This window comes from Amphibalanus amphitrite, unplaced genomic scaffold (assembly GCF_019059575.1).
Source record: "Amphibalanus amphitrite isolate SeventyFive unplaced genomic scaffold, NRLGWU_Aamphi_draft 000116F_arrow, whole genome shotgun sequence".
Lineage (NCBI taxonomy): Eukaryota > Metazoa > Arthropoda > Thecostraca > Balanomorpha > Balanidae > Amphibalanus > Amphibalanus amphitrite.
In genome coordinates this window covers 563,824-579,199 of record NW_024881611.1, presented here as the reverse complement: position 1 = coordinate 579,199, position 15,376 = coordinate 563,824, and the positions used below count along the sequence as shown (strand labels likewise).

At 55.9% G+C, this 15,376-nt stretch overlaps 1 protein-coding gene across 1 annotated transcript in view; it reads left to right on the top strand.

Annotated features, from left to right (window-relative positions):
* The window catches only part of LOC122381225 (fibroblast growth factor receptor-like 1), a 50,289-nt gene that overhangs the window by 7,707 nt on the left and 27,206 nt on the right, over positions 1 to 15,376 (top strand). The window contains exon 2 of the mRNA XM_043365169.1: positions 14,780 to 14,936. Coding sequence (XP_043221104.1) covers positions 14,837 to 14,936 — 100 coding nt within the window. The 5' untranslated portion in view covers positions 14,780 to 14,836. The remainder of the gene's footprint in view (positions 1 to 14,779; positions 14,937 to 15,376) is intronic.

Here is a 15,376-nt window from a genome sequence, read left to right as displayed (position 1 = left end):
GTGTTGCGTTCACACCCGTTTCCCCGTGCCTTTTAACACTGGTTGCGGCGGGCGCCGGCTCCCCTCCTTAGTGAAGATATCCGCGCCGCTAGATGGCAGCCCGCTCCGCGGGTACACCGATAACAAAGGGAATCGGGGAGAGTTGCCGATCCGTTAGGTGATCCGTGCCCACGCCAAACATGCCGGCCATACCGACCTGTGCAGCGCAGGGCTGGCCGTCAGCCACGCGGCCCGGCCCGTGCCGTCCGGGCCGCCCGCCTGTCCACCCGTCATTCAGACGGTGACGGCAGAGGTGCAGGGGAGAACGGCTCGACGGTCTGACTTGTCTGTGCAGACAGACTGACCTGTCATAACGGATGGTCGACCCGTCAGTGCGTACCACCGTACCAATTGAGTAATATGACCTTTCACGCCGGACCATCTGACCTCTCATCAGATAGTTTGACCGTCATTTGACCGTCAAATTGGATCCACCGCATAGTCCGCGCGGCCTAAAACTTCCAAATCGTCACCATCACCGGACGATCTGTCCTGTGTGTTCTGGTCGTCCGCCGCTGTCATATCTGACTTTCGGAGCCGTCAGATGTGTCTGGCGAGTCTGCGAAATCTGATAGCCCGCCGCTGTCATTTTCCCGTGTCTCTTACGGCGGAGACGTGTGACATCCAGATGGATCTCCAAACGATGCTCGTTTGATTCGGCTTATGATTAGACGGAGGCGTCTTTTAGCAGCTGGTGACTGGCCCCGACATTTCTTGAGCCTTTATCCACAATCTGCGAAACCCGTTGCTGATGCTTAGCTTTATCAAGTGAAAGTCAGAGACATTATTGCGCAGGGCTCGAGTACTCAGGGAGGATTAATTAGTCTATTCGCGATGGTCTTTGCCGAGGGGACAATCATTGTTGAAGCTTTTGGATTATGATCTGACCAATCCACGCCTCGCGAAGTCGGCCAGGAGTTCAAAGGGTTCAGCAAGACCCAGAGAAGACTGAATCGGCGCCCGATAATGCAATATACGCGGACGAAATCCACATTGGCGAGTGGATCTGTCTCGGTGAATTTTGTCCGAGCCGACAGACCCCCAGTGAGTCATTGGCCGGTCGAATCCCCATGTGTGAATATTGGCTGAGCAGTGGGCGCCCCTCGGCTGTGACAACAGAGGGCCGCAGTGCCACCCACAGCGCGGACCGCAGCTCTACTTACCAGATTGGCTCGCTGATCAGAGCCGCTGGGGTGCTCGCCGGCCGGCCGGCAGCGCCGGAATGTCTGAAACGCCATCTAATGCGGTGTCATTCTGTCGCATTCCGGCAGCGGCAGAGGCTGGCCACCGGCCAGGCCACCCGAAACCGCAAACTGTCCTCTCCGGGAAAACGGCACATTTATATGTCAACAATATGTTCTGTGGAACCAAACAGTTTGTTCTAATTTTAGAAGTGGTTAGCGACCATGAGCTCTAGCTCGTTGCGTTTGTTCACGGATTTAGAACACTTGCCATCGTGAAGCGCCGTCAACACTCAATTATTGCAAAATTAAAAAAAAAAATAAACGTCTTGAATTATCTCTAACAAGACTGAAAAAGTTTCTTGTTAAACTCGGAAGTGAATGGAAAGGATCTCTCAACTCCGTGTCTGTCGAAAACTAACAATTTTCCTTCCAGTGCCCACCTGCGTTTCATCCTGCATGTTCAACGTCATCTGCATTCCGCTGCGGTATGCGGCTCCTCCGTGGCCTAGTGTCGCGGCCTCGGTGTGCCGTCCCGGCCCATTTGCGGCCGCTCTTGTATCGGTCCGATCACAGCACCTGATGCCGCACTGCTCCCGGGGGACGCTCCGCGGATCCCGCCGCTCCGGCTCCCACACCTCTGATCCCGCTCATCCCAGAGGATCACTGTCGGGGCGCCTCCTGCGCGATCAGACCCCAAAACGGAGCCGGCCGGTGGCAGAGCTCCAGCGCCGCTGACGCTCTCTGACTGTTGTTTATTCTACTTAGCGGAACAGTCATTAGCCAACTTGGCCACTGGTCATGTGGTCAGAGAGGTGATTAACTTCGGAGCCTCTAAATTCTTAGGCTGTTTTCCTCGGAAAGTCGGGAAGAGTGGCTGACAGACGTCAGACTAAGAATCCACCCCTAGCTGACGCAGTGTCCTGCAGCAGATCAGCCCGCCCCGGTCTAACGCGACTGGTCATGCGAAGGCGCCATATCTGGCGCCAGTGCTGACCTCAGCCTTTCTTTTCCATCGGTCCCAGATTTTCGCCGGCTCCTCTCGGCCGGCTGCTATTGGAATCGAGGTCGCGCAGCTCAGTATTGAGCGATTCGCGCCGGCTATCAAATCCACCTGAATAGGAAACGGGTGGGTAATGCTGATAAATGCGCTAGTTGATTGTCTTTGGAGCCGTTTTCCATTTTAAACGTCAATTATCATGATCGCGCCATTGTTATTCCGGCGATTTGGATAAATATGGCCATTACGGCGCTGTATTTCAGCTTGGCTGAGGATAAATGTCTTCCGCTGGGTAGTCCAGGTGAAATAACAATTCTAAAGTGTGCATGATGAATGCATTCTAAACGTGACGCTGTATGCGAATTAACGTCTAATTTTCGTATTAGCATCTGCTCACTTTCAGTGTGTTCAGCCTGTTCAAATGCTCCTTGATATCGCCATTATCGTTGCTGTTATTTATGATTCTCTACGACTAGATACCTTATGCAAACATCATGCTATCGGCAAACACCACGGTCGTGGCGTGACTGTATGCTTAAGAGCTTAACGAGATCTGTTCTTCTGAGACGATCTGATAAAGTTATTTGGATTTTATTTCTGCATTTATTTATGACCTTCCGCCTGTGACTGAGATAAACGGGACGGGCCCTTAATGTGTCATTTCTGTGTGGGCCGCAGGTGACAACTGTCAGGGCAGCGATTATTGCAGAATGATCTTCATCGGGCCTAATCTTTGTCCGTGTGCCATATCGTGAAATGCCAGCTATGCCTTTGGTATACCTGTCGTAGATATATCTGGTAAATACGATTTACAACACCTCACAAGGAAGCCGACCAGAGGTCACTAAGAAACGATACGGTCACCTGCTGCATGTCACATTGCATTGTAGTTTTATTTCATACTGTTCAGACAGATTCTGGTCGCCTTGCCAACTGTTTCAGCGATTTTCTTTGCACGGTCGTCACAGACTGCTATAAAATGTGCCTACATTTCCCTTATAACATTGCCGTTGTAATTGCTTTCCGCCTTTGCTCGTATTTTCGTCTCACAGCCAGCTGCTATTCCCTGTGCTTTAGCCCATAAAATGCGATTTTCTCAAAGTTCCTTTGTTCCTTTGCTAGCGTCGACATATCCTTTCGTCGATGCCATTTGAATTGTGTTGATTCCAAGGAACGGCGCCTTTGCCGGCAAATGACAGAGGCACTTTACGGCCTGAATGTATCAAAAGACTGGCGCTCTGTTTCCGTCGTTCCGTTCCGTTACGGCTGGCTCGATCGGCCGACTGTTGCTGTAGTGGGATTGTTAGTGGCTCGTTAGAAACGGCAGCCGTCGCCGGCGATGGGGTGCGGCCGCACCGCTACATATATCGGCTGGTCCCAGCAGCAGGCCGCCGCTTGGCCGTGCCGTGTATTCAGAGCAGGCGCCCCCGTTGTTTGCACTCGCACAGTGCATCGGTCCTGTCAGCGTATGGCCATAGCCGGCCTCTTTATTGCTGCACGACGTGCTTATATCACAGTCAATGCCACCAGCCGCGCTGAATGGGATATTAATCTTGGGCTTATTTCTCGCTGTGTGTATTTTAGAATCAATTCATGAGCGTGGAACCCAACCGTCACCGGTCGATAAATCTGCGCGCACCGCTCGCGGCACTTCTGCACCGCGGTCTCTCATAACTGTCTGGTTTCCGCACCTCGCATTCAGTGCGGCTCGCGCGCGTACATCTGCCAGCGCTCATTGAAATACAGCGGCGCGGCTGTTTGCACCGGCGTGGACCGGTTATCGCGCGGCTCGCCGTTCCGCGAACGGCTGTGTACTGTGCCGTTATCGGCGGCCATCCCGCGAGCGCCGCGCCCGCCGCGCCGCCGCCGCGCTGTCACCTCCGCTGCCGTCACCTCTGCGGCACGTCCGCGCGCGCTGCTGATGTCTCCCGGCGCTGCAGGGCGATGTTCCGTGACGGGCCTGCGAGATGTCGCCGACAGATCGCGACGGAGCGCGCTCGCCTTATCTCTGTTTCGGCGCCAGTCGGGTGCAAGCCGAGAGAGAGCGACTGCAGGCGGCGGCGAGAGTGTGCACGACGGAATGTGCACGCCGGGTAGAGGACGGAACATGGCGCTGCTTCACGGAGATGCCCTCAGCGCAGCAGTCACGTTCGTCATCTCACTTGAGCTCCGTCAAAGACTCTGAGGTCTTCATCTGTGGCGAGAAGGACGCTTCAGCGCAGCCAGGCTTTTCACTGCGTCCCATCGTGCAGAGAAAGAGACATTCAGTAAATGGAGGTCGCCTACGCTGAGAATAAGGCATAACTGATGATGACCTGTCACTTGCCGGCGTTCCTGAACCAACAGATTCGTCTGTGTGTGATGACGCTGCAGCGGCAGACAGCGGCTTCCCTGTTGACCGGCTTCCCTGTGCTCGGCCGCAGAAGCACCAGAAGCTGCGCCGTCACGCTGCCGGACGCCGACAGCATTGTTTGCAGACCGTCTCCGGGGCCGGCCGGCCGGCCCGGGCTGCAGACGGCACATCACCTATCAGCCATCTCGACCTTCTCACACCGCCACAGGTGCGCTGAAGTCGCGGCTGGCTGCGCGGAGCTGTTGGCTGCCCTGCCCGCTGAGCGACGTCCGGGTGCGGCGGCACAGAGAGGGATCCCGGGATCCGACTGGTGCGGTGGATCCATAGCTCTCCGGATCCTCCGTGTCCAACAGGCGAACTGGATCAGGGAATCTTCCCGCCGAGCCCGCGGCCGCGACCAATATTCGCCAGCCGGCCGGCCGACGCAGATCCTATCTCACCACTGAAAGTCAAATCGTGGCCGCGATGTGTGCATAAATAGCGGCTCATGACCTAAACGGCAGCGCCAAAGGCTCGCCGTCGACGTCCCGCCGACCGGCGCGCAGTTTATTGCGGCCGGCCGGCTCGCCCGCTGGTGGCGGGCAGGTGAGCGGCCGCTGCACCCCGCCGCGCCGGCCGGCCGCGTTGGCTGCACACCCGCCCGACCGGCCGGCGGATTTGTGGCGCTTATGTCATCGCGAGCTGGCTTTTTTCTCACGTCGGCGGCCGGGCGGCGCGGCTAGGTGGCTGCAGTCACCTCGTTGATGTGGTGTTGCGTGTCGCCGTTTGCCGGTCATTTATCACGGTAGATTTTGCCGGTTTTCCTGTTGGCCGTGTGTGCTGCCGGCGCGTCGTCCGTCACTGTCGGGGCGCCAGTGGCGAGCCGTCAGTCTGTGTCGGCTCCTCGCACGGACGGCCCGCAGGGTGTGACTGCGCCGGCCGCGCCGGCCGCCTTTCACGTGCGGTCATAGCTCATCGTCAGTCAATGCGGGCGGCCACCAACAGGCGGCGAACAGGGCTGGACGTCGGTGTTTGTATGCGCGCCTGTGCACGCTGTGTGGACCGCGGATGCTGTTGCTTGCCGGTGCACAGTTGATCAGCGCCGGCGTCTGTTTGGCCGCGCCGGTGACACCTCCAGAGAAAGTCGGTCGGACTGAGGACGAGCCCGACCTGCATGTAATTCACTGACCGGCATTCATGGCCAGTGTCTGGCTGTGAAGCTCTGGAGTGCCGGGCGGTGTTCGGGGTAGCCGGACATTGCATCCGTCAGTGTCGCCGCGACCGCCCGCCGACGCCCCGCCGGCTCCGAGCCGGGCTGAGCGAGGGGACGGAGCCGGGTCGTAAAGTCTGGCCTGCTCTGACCAAGCAACCCCCTGCCGAGTGTGCCAATGCCGTTCCCTGTGCACCGGACGGGACATCAGCGCCGATTGCAGTCCTTTGTAGCCAGCTCCTGCCCTCCGTTCTGCGGATCGCGCTAAATGAACCTTTTTCTGGGATAGCCTTGAGCACGACACGACATCGCACGACTTGGCTAACCACAAATGTGTTCAGTAAAACCACACAGTTGGGGCGCATTGCGATTCCTCGACCTCATCACGTCGCGCTGACCAATAACTTACACCCGTTCGGCTGTCGTTATCCGCTCTCCCCCAGCCCCGTCTGTGGCTGCCTCCCCGGCGGCGGGCGCGCGCCGGGCGAACCGGTCCGGCCGAGCCGGCGCTCCGACCGCGCCAGCCACGAATAAACACGACCGGAATCCGGCCGACAGATTTACGGTGTGTCCTGAGCGTCGTGTATTCAGTGAGGATGATGTGTTCCTGTTTATGGTGCCCTTAATCAGCCGTCGGACGGCTGAGACGGCGGTGACGCCGCGGCAGACGCCAGCACCGATAGTGCGGGCGAACGTCGCGTCGGCCACGCTCCGTCGCGAGCTCTCCCAGGGTGTCAGAGGATCTGATCGAGAGGGACCGGTCCCAGATGCCTGCAGCTCTTGGTTCTCACCGTCGCCCCTCGTGTTGAGTCACACACTCAGCGCTGAGCCGCCGCGCGACCCTCGCTCACTCAATTAATGCGCTGCGAGTTTCGAGTCTCGGCCGCGCGCCGTTCTTTTATTCGTCGGATTAATTCCAGATTGGAGTGAGATTCTTGTGCGACAGGCGACGCGGGGGAGTCGCCCCGGCCCCGGTGGTGCGCGCTCGACAGCGAAGGCCGCCGGTCGACCGGCCGCCGGCGCGGCGCCGCGTATAAAAAGGTGCGGCCGGCGCGCGGACGACCGCGTCCCCGATGGAGCGATAGGGTCCCGGCCCGGTGGACGCTGTGCGCCGGCCGGGCAGGGACGGCAGAGAGCGGCCAGACAGAGCCCGACCAGTGCCCAGTCTATACAGGCAGCTCTGGGGGTGCAGTACCGATCTCAGCGGCCGAGATAGAGTCGTCATCGGCGGCCGGCGGCAGGCGTTAATCGTCCGTCACCGCCCCGCCCCCGCCGCCCCGTCCGTCATCGAGCGTGACGTCAGGCTGGCGTCATCAGTCTCACGTGCGGCCGTGCGGCGGCTTTACCCGATCCGTCATCGGCACAGTCCGACGCCTCATCGGCGGCTCGATCCGTTTGGTTATCCGTCAGAAGGCGGCGGCGATCCCATCCACATTCGCGGTTGGTTCGCCTCCCACGTCGATTCGCCGCGGACGGCCCGAGTTTTTCAGAGCCCAGTCGATAATGATTATGGTAAACGCCGTGTAAACGCATTAATTTCTTTGGAGATATTCTGATTCAGCGAATCGGTTGGAACCTGGCGAATACGGCTATCCTGTTAGATTTTTTTTTCTCCGAAAAATCAGAGTGTCTGAAACTAAAAATTGAGATAGCGATGTACCGCTCAATCACGATAGTTTATTTCTCCTACTAAATTATTCAAATTTAGAGCTGCACTTGCTCATTAGTAGATTGCATTGGTGGCAAATATGTCTACTTCTTGACTGCCTGCTCCTTGTCAGTCAAAGGTATGGCGGCGCCCTACTCGCAAGCGTTTTCCCCGCAGACTTAATTAAACAGCCCCGTAATTAGCTTGGGGGTGTGCGAGAGCGATAACTCGCTCTGTTATGTTACCGTTAGCGTATAACGGCGAGGATTACGAGCCTGTGTTTAATTTGTGACGGGCTGCGTGGTGGTAGGTCCTCGCACCCTGACAAGGCTATACGCGAACCAGCGAATTTGTAAACAGCACTAAAAGAATGACCGGCTCTTGAGTTGATTGGCTGGCTGGTTATGCGTGCAGCTTGTCATATATTCACATCGTAGAACTTTCTTGAAAAATGGCCAGGGCATATTTTAAGGATTTTTCACTGCGTCCCAAAGGTGGCATAGGGCACATGCTTTGATCGGAAAGGGCACATTGCAAGCGAAATAGTATATAATGCAAGTGAGATAATGTACAGATGCATTGTGTACTGTGCTGGTGGAGGGGCACTGCAAGCGGGATATTGGGAGCGGGCTGTGATTGCTTTTGGCCAGTCTCGAAATTCGCCCAGTCGTATAGTTCGTTTTTCTTAAGTTTGCCCCTCACTGTAAACGTCTTTTTGAACACAGCACGAGAATTGCTAGCTGAATTACTGAGAAAACTGGTTGGCGCACATTGTATCGGAGATATGAATAATATTTTCAAAATAAGTTTTGAACACAGACGATGTAACGTTAATGTTAAACGCCGTGCAATTTATTAATTAGTTCAGACATAATTCCTGAGAAGTCGTCTATCACTGTGGAGCTGTAGGTATGGGTAAATACGAGCTATGAGTCTGTGAAATGGTAAACAAATTTGATAAAATTGATCGTCTGTGAAATCTGGTGAAATCAATGTGCGCCAACCAGTTTTCTCAGTAATTCAGCTAGCAATTCTCGTGCTGTGTTCAAAAAGACGTTTACAGTGAGGGGCAAACTTAAGAAAAACGAACTATAGTCACTCGTTTTCCTGAACGGCGTTGGGCGTGTTTGACCTCCCTTGACGCACCAAATTGTACCTATGCTTAGAGAATAAATATGAATATGCACATGATTAAAATGTGATACATACGTCTCTTCCTGCGTTTTTCACCCTTATCAATTGATTCAGAATAGAGGTTGACGTGTGAAACATGGCCAATTTGCATTGAAGATACTATGTGTTTGAAATAATTAGGTGACGTAAGGTCAAACAGTACCCACCTAAGTTGTGACAAAAAATCATCGGATTTTAAAGCTACATAAAAAATCCATCATAGATTAATGCTTTGGATGAACGGATGCTTTGGATGCTTCGGATTTCGCTTCCTTACTGCCTATCATGTAATATAACCCAAACTTTTCCCAATGGAAGTTCCTTTGTTTAATTATTATGCCCAGAAATGTGTCGATTTTGTGCCATTTCCGGGCGCTTTGGGGGGGGGGGAGCATGGCCCGTGGCCCCCTCTATATCCTCCTATGGCCAGACGGCTATGACGGCCCTGATCTGACCGTATGCCATCAAATGTCAAACTTCGCAATGATGCGATATTTTTTTTTCGGAAAACGTGCCGGTATCTCAAAAACTATGATAGCTAGGAGGGCGCAATCGATAGGAGAAAAGCAATCGATATATCTTGAACAGCTCTTTCGTCAATATTTCGTCAGGATTGAGTTCAGATCAACGGTTAAGGCTCCATAGCCAAAAACGGGTAAAATTACAATTTTTGTCAATATTGGTTTCATGAAAAGCTTTTGAACTAAAAAAGGTAGAGAATTTTCGTTTGCACGATCGTTCTTCTCTCATTTTTACCTCGAAATGTCAAGGTCAGAACTTGAGCTCACATTACGGTCATTTCGTGACCAAGATAGATCATGTCGCATATCAGTCGATGCGTTTCGATGAGGTACCTCAAAACAATGATACAATCCACTGTGCATGCAAAAGCCCTGTAGGGCCGGATTTTGGGCCAGGCTCCGGGCCTGCGGGCTCCAACTTGACATCTCTAAACAGGACTTTAGGGAAGGGCAGGACACAGAGTCTGAGCCCTAAGGACAGGGCAGGCACAGGCCATGAAGCTAAGCTAAGACGGATACTTGAGGGCTGGGTAGGATGCAGGGTCCGAGGGCAAGGCAAGGCGCGGGTCTGAGGCTATCATTACACAAGGCCGGAGAGTAGTGCAAGACACAGGGCCTTAGAACACCTGATGATCAACACACCTGATGGCAGGGCAACACGCAGGATCTTAGAGCAGGGCAAGAAATAGTACCTAAAGGTAGAGCAAGACATAAGACACAGGTATGACACAAGGCCCGAAACACCGCCCACGTCTTGTCATACCTTCGGGCCCCGAAGGTATGACAAGACGTGGGCAGTGTTTCACGGACGTCGGACGCTGCTATCAAATTCCGCGAGCTGACGTCATACTTGTGGTAGTGTTTGAGCAATGGGCCTGTTGATGTCTCCATGGAAACCCAATTTGACACGTGTAATAGCAGCGTGCTGCTATCACCGGTGAAACAGGGCCAGGGTATGGGGCCTGAGGGCAGGGCAAGGCTCAGGGCATGGAGGCAGAACAAAGCACGGGTTATGAGGACAGGTAAGGGCACGGGGCATGAGGACGGGAAACGGCACGGGACCTGAGGGCGGGAGACACCACAGGGCCTGATGACAGGGCAGGGCACAGCGCCTGAGAGCGGGCATGGGACACGAGACCTTAGGGCAATGCAGAATACAGGGCTTGAGGGCAGAGTAGGACACAGGGTCTGATGGCATGGGACGGCACAAGGCCTGACGACAGGGCAGAGCACAGCAACTTAGGGCGAGGCCGGGCACGGGCCTGAGGGCGATACAACGCATAAGGCTTAATGGCAGAACAGGGCACAGGGTCTAAGGGCAGGGCAATGCACATGAGGCCTGGAAGCAGAACATGACAGGACAGGGCCTGAGGCAGGGCAAGGCATTAGGCTCGAGGATGGGCGCGGGGCCGGGGCATGAGGACATGGGAAGGCACAAGGCCTGATGGCAGGGCAGGGCACAGTACCTGAAGACAAGGCAGCGGCACGGGGTCTGATGGCAGGACAAGTGTACAAGGCTTGAGGGCAGAGAAGGGCAGGGGCCCCAAACTAGGGTAGGGCAGGGCACGGGGCCAAAAGACGGGAAGGCAGCGCATCAAATTTCCAGGCAGAATATATAAAGTATCGTGTTTGAGGGCAGGGCAGAGCGGGGCAAAGGGCCTGAAGAAAGGCCAGGGCAAGGTAAAAGACCTAAGGACAGGGCACTGGGCAGGGCACATATCCTAGGGGTATAGTAGGGAAGAACATAATAAGGTGTATGACCAAGGGTAGGGCAGGGCACAAGGACTGGAGAGGGCATGTATGTGCTTAGGTACATAGTAAATCAGGGCACAAAGCAATCGGAAAGCCAACATCTTTTACACAGTAAAAGACCGAGGCATGTTACTTATTTTTGCTCGCACTTTTCGGCTGAAACCGTGGCATTTCAGTGTGGGACGCAGTGGTCCAAATTTCGCGAGGGCTACGTCCCAAAGGCAGAGGGCTGCGTCCCAAAATGGGACGCAGTCAGTATGTTAAAATATGCCCTGAAAATGGCGGTCGCTGTTTAAACACAGGCGGAGTTTGATGGGGCACATGATGTCCATGGACAAGCGGCTCAGTATTGCGATAAACCGTGCTGATGGTCGTATACATAGTTCATCAGGATGTAGAGCACGGAATGAATCCGGAGATGGGCGAATAGAGCACGGAGCGGGCGCCGAGCGCATTCGTCGAGTGTGGTCCGAGCGCGGATGGAGTGGCCGCCTCGGTCACGAAGTGGAGCGTCTGGGAGCACAGGTCACCGTGCCCGTGCTCATTTGACGACGGCCGGGGCACCGGGAGGTCGCTGGGAGCGTCGGAGGGCCGCCGTCGGTCGGCGCACCGCCCGCAGAGTGAGCCGGAACCGGCACAGCGCACGCTGTTTGTTTATGACATACCGACGCGGCGGCGGCGGTTACGACAGGCCGCCGAGGCCGCGATTTACGGGCGCCGGCGGTCGCCACTCGCGCCGCGCGATCAGCGGATAGCGATGCACCCCGCTGCAGACCGTTTGCGGTAATCGCCGGCGTAATGAGACTGTGAACATCACGTGCAGGCTCACATTTGGACGGGCAATCTTCACATCGGTGGTCATTAACCATGCTCACATGGGCCAGCATCTGATGCCGGTGCCCAGATGCCATCGTGCCAGGTATTTTGGGATGGCTCCGGGAAACGCCGAACTGGCCGCGCGGCCGTAAGGCGATCAGCCGAGCTGGGTGGTTATGTTCAAGAAGCCGCACTTGCAGACCGCCTCTTTGAGAGCCATGGCTCCGAAAATTGACTTGTTCGGGCTGGGAGCGCTGCGGGCTGGGTAATTACGAGGCCGGCCCGCAGCCAGCGCCGTTATCGCTCTGTATCAGACGAGCGCAGAGCGGTGGTTGCATGCGGCCGAGTCCCGATCGGCAGACGTCGCCGGCGGCCGTATCTGGATCGCCTGCTGGCGGCGCATCGTACCAGCCTCATCGCGATGGCTTCATGTCACCAGCGGCGCGGCGCAGGCGAGCGGCGGCCGCACGCGACGCCTGCACCCCCGGCCGGCCGGGCGCGTCCCGCGGCTGGTAGTTTGTTTTTCGTGAGCCGGCGGGAGGGCGCCGGGGAGCGTCACCCCCAGATCAGGAGATCTTGTCCGGCTGGCAGCGGCCAGGTACGAGCCACGATGGATGGCGGCCGGGTGCGCTCCCCTGAGCTCCCCCGCCGCGCGGCCCGCCCGCCGTCGGCAGGGGGCCGCCTCCCTCCCTACCAGTCCGGTACCCGAGACGGCGAGCTACATACCTGCGTACCACACACGCCCCGAGCTGTGGAGTGGGCGCGCCGTCCTCTGGACACCGGCTCACCGGGCGGGGCAGAACACCGTCACAGCAGAAACCAGTCAGTGAACTCCCCAACGCCGGGTTATAAACCTCAAGCTAAAGACTCGGCCGGTTTGAACGTCAAATGAAGTCGACGAACCGCATCGATATAGACCGACGCTTGTCTGAGCAAACGCGAGATAAGGAAGACATGTGGTCGGACACGGAATACCGCATGCAACACTGACAGCGTGACCGGCGACTGCGGGTGTATCTGATGGCGGCCGCGGCCGCCACTGCTCATTAGTTACATCAAACGACTATCGCCTCGGTCGGGCGCGGATTTATCTGCGCCGACTCATGATGAACGAACGTATCGGAGCATGGCGAGATAGCGTCACCATTCAGGAGAGCCACGACTCGGGCTGCCGATCAGCCGCCTGCAATGATCAATGTCGTCCCCGTGTCAGATAGGTGGCGTCCGTACCCGGTTCCCACGGTCAGGATGGCACTATCGAGAGAGAGCGTCGGCCGTCTGCACAGCTGGCGCTCCATCCTATCTGGGATCGGAGAAAAACTCCGGCGCCGTAACGGCCGCCATTGACCGGACGAACGAGCGAGTCGACGGGCGGTCACGGCCGGCCCGGGAGACAGATAGAGACACCGAGAGACGGACGGAGACGGACGGACGGACGGACGGAGACAGACAGACAGACAAACGGAACGGGCCGGCCATAGAGTGGCGATCACGGCTGCCCGGGCGACGTGGCTGGCCGGTGAAAAACGCCCGAGCTCGGCGACAGAGATGAACGGCCCGGCCGGGCCAACAATGCAGCCGTCGTAAAAAGGGCCACCGCAGGTGGCGGCGGGCGCGGCGGGCCTCGTTACCGGCCGCACGCTGGCACTGCCGGTTTAACGAGCCACATAGGGTCGGAGGGGCCTCGTTCTGGGCACGGCCCGCCCGTGGGAAGTGATGGGAACTGGAGCAGTCCAGGTAAAACAGCCGGCTGGGCCACCGGTGATCTGTGTGAAACGGATATGGGCGGGGACGGTTGATTGTGCATACGGTTGAGCTTTTTATGTTGTTTATTTTTCGAAAGGTGCCAGTTGGTGTGAATGATTGGATTCCAGGTAAAAACTTGGCAGCCGTCTTTTTATAGTCCGGTGACTGGTGCGCTATGGACACGCTGGACGATGACATGGTCATTGGTCAGGGACGGAGGTCGACCCGACATTCAGTAGACAGTTGGTGAAAATTAGCATTTTATTCATAAGGTCTCATGAAAATTTATTGTGTTTTACATGCAGCGGCAGTGAATCTCTGTGTTGTGGAATGCGGAGAAATAAACGGCGGAGTCGCGCGGCTGTTGAAAGGTGCCTTCACGTGGGTGCACCATTACACAAGATAAAGAAGACGTAAGTTCGTATGTAAATGCAACCACCATCATGCATCTTGTAGTGACTACTGAATAACGGTGCATGAACGTACCGATAGGCATGTGTTTTAAGCACCTATACTTTTGATTCTTCATATCCAATGTTTTTATTTGTTTTTTGTTTGTTTTTTGCATTTTAACGACATGCGTATTGTTCTAATTCGAATCATTTAAAATACAATGTTATGGCCAATTTTATATGTTTCCTGTCTCATTCCTGTAGATAAAAAATTATCGTGTATCAGGCGAGCAGCCTCAGAGTCAGGCCAAACAGGAAATGACATCCTTTGATGATAGCTAAAGTTACTTCTTACCTGTCAGGCACACGAGGCTGCAGCAGCATCCGTTTATCTATCACCACCTCGCTATCGGGATGTAAACGCGAGCTGTCAAATTACGCATACACGGCTCTGCTGAGAGCAATGTCGCATCTCGCGGCTCCCTCGACAGCCACTTTATCAACTGTGTACGAATTAAGTCGGCGCTCGATGGGTGTCGATCCTCTTATGCGCACCCCGTAAGCGGTTTTGTCGCGCCGGCACTAGCGGCGTGGGGTGAAGGAACGCGCCGGTCGCGAGAGCGGGGGAAGGCGCGGGGAAGGCCGGGGACAGACGCGACTTGTCAGTGTTTCCGGCCAGGGCGCGATGTGCTCGTGAGGGAGGGCTTGCGGAGGTGCGGCGGCTTTAAGCGGCTTACGAAGCCATAGGTGTGACGAGGTTCAGTGTCCAACCGTCACGAAACGTGGCGTCACATATGGAAATTACTTCCGTCAATATCCCGACTAGTGTGCAGCTGCCCTTATTTGTGTGCAACCTATAATAATCCATTGCTAAAGACATGTTGATTTGCACGGGTCTGTGTTGACTGTGTAATGCGCCCATTACGAGCCGTGCAGCCCTGTCTGAGTGTTGTTCTCTGTGTGTTGCAGGGTCGGAGCGGGTGATGTATTGAAGCGGCTGTGACCCGCCGCTGACCTGGGCCGGCCATGGGCGGACGCCGAGTGACCCGAGTGACCTGGCCGACGTGCAGGGACGTCTGTCTGCTGCTGGTGGTGCTGCTGATCGGACCGACTGTCGCCGTCAAAGGTGAGGACCTGCTGGCGCTACTGCTACGGCACTGCCCCAAACGGAGGCCTGGTTTACAAACGTTGTTGTCTTTTCTGCAGCCGATGAACAAAAACTTTTGGTATCAGTCGTAGTTTGCCATAATTATCACTTATCTCCTGACATCGATGTAAATTAAGTGAATCAGGCACACATAACGGTTATGCACATCGTGAATTCGTACGGATGTGTAAAACAGCGCTGAACACGTGTAAACAAAGCCAACAGCGTGCAACAACAGCCGTTGCAGACCAGTGCAGCTTCACGGAGCGTACACACCAGCTGGCGCAAACACAGCGGCGACGGCGAGCCATGCCGGACCGGGGCGCGTGTTAAGTGCCACGCTCCACCACTCGGCCAGTGTTTACATAACACTTCTGGGCTGGAACTCGGCTGGCGCTGAGCGGCTCGCCGTCATAAGC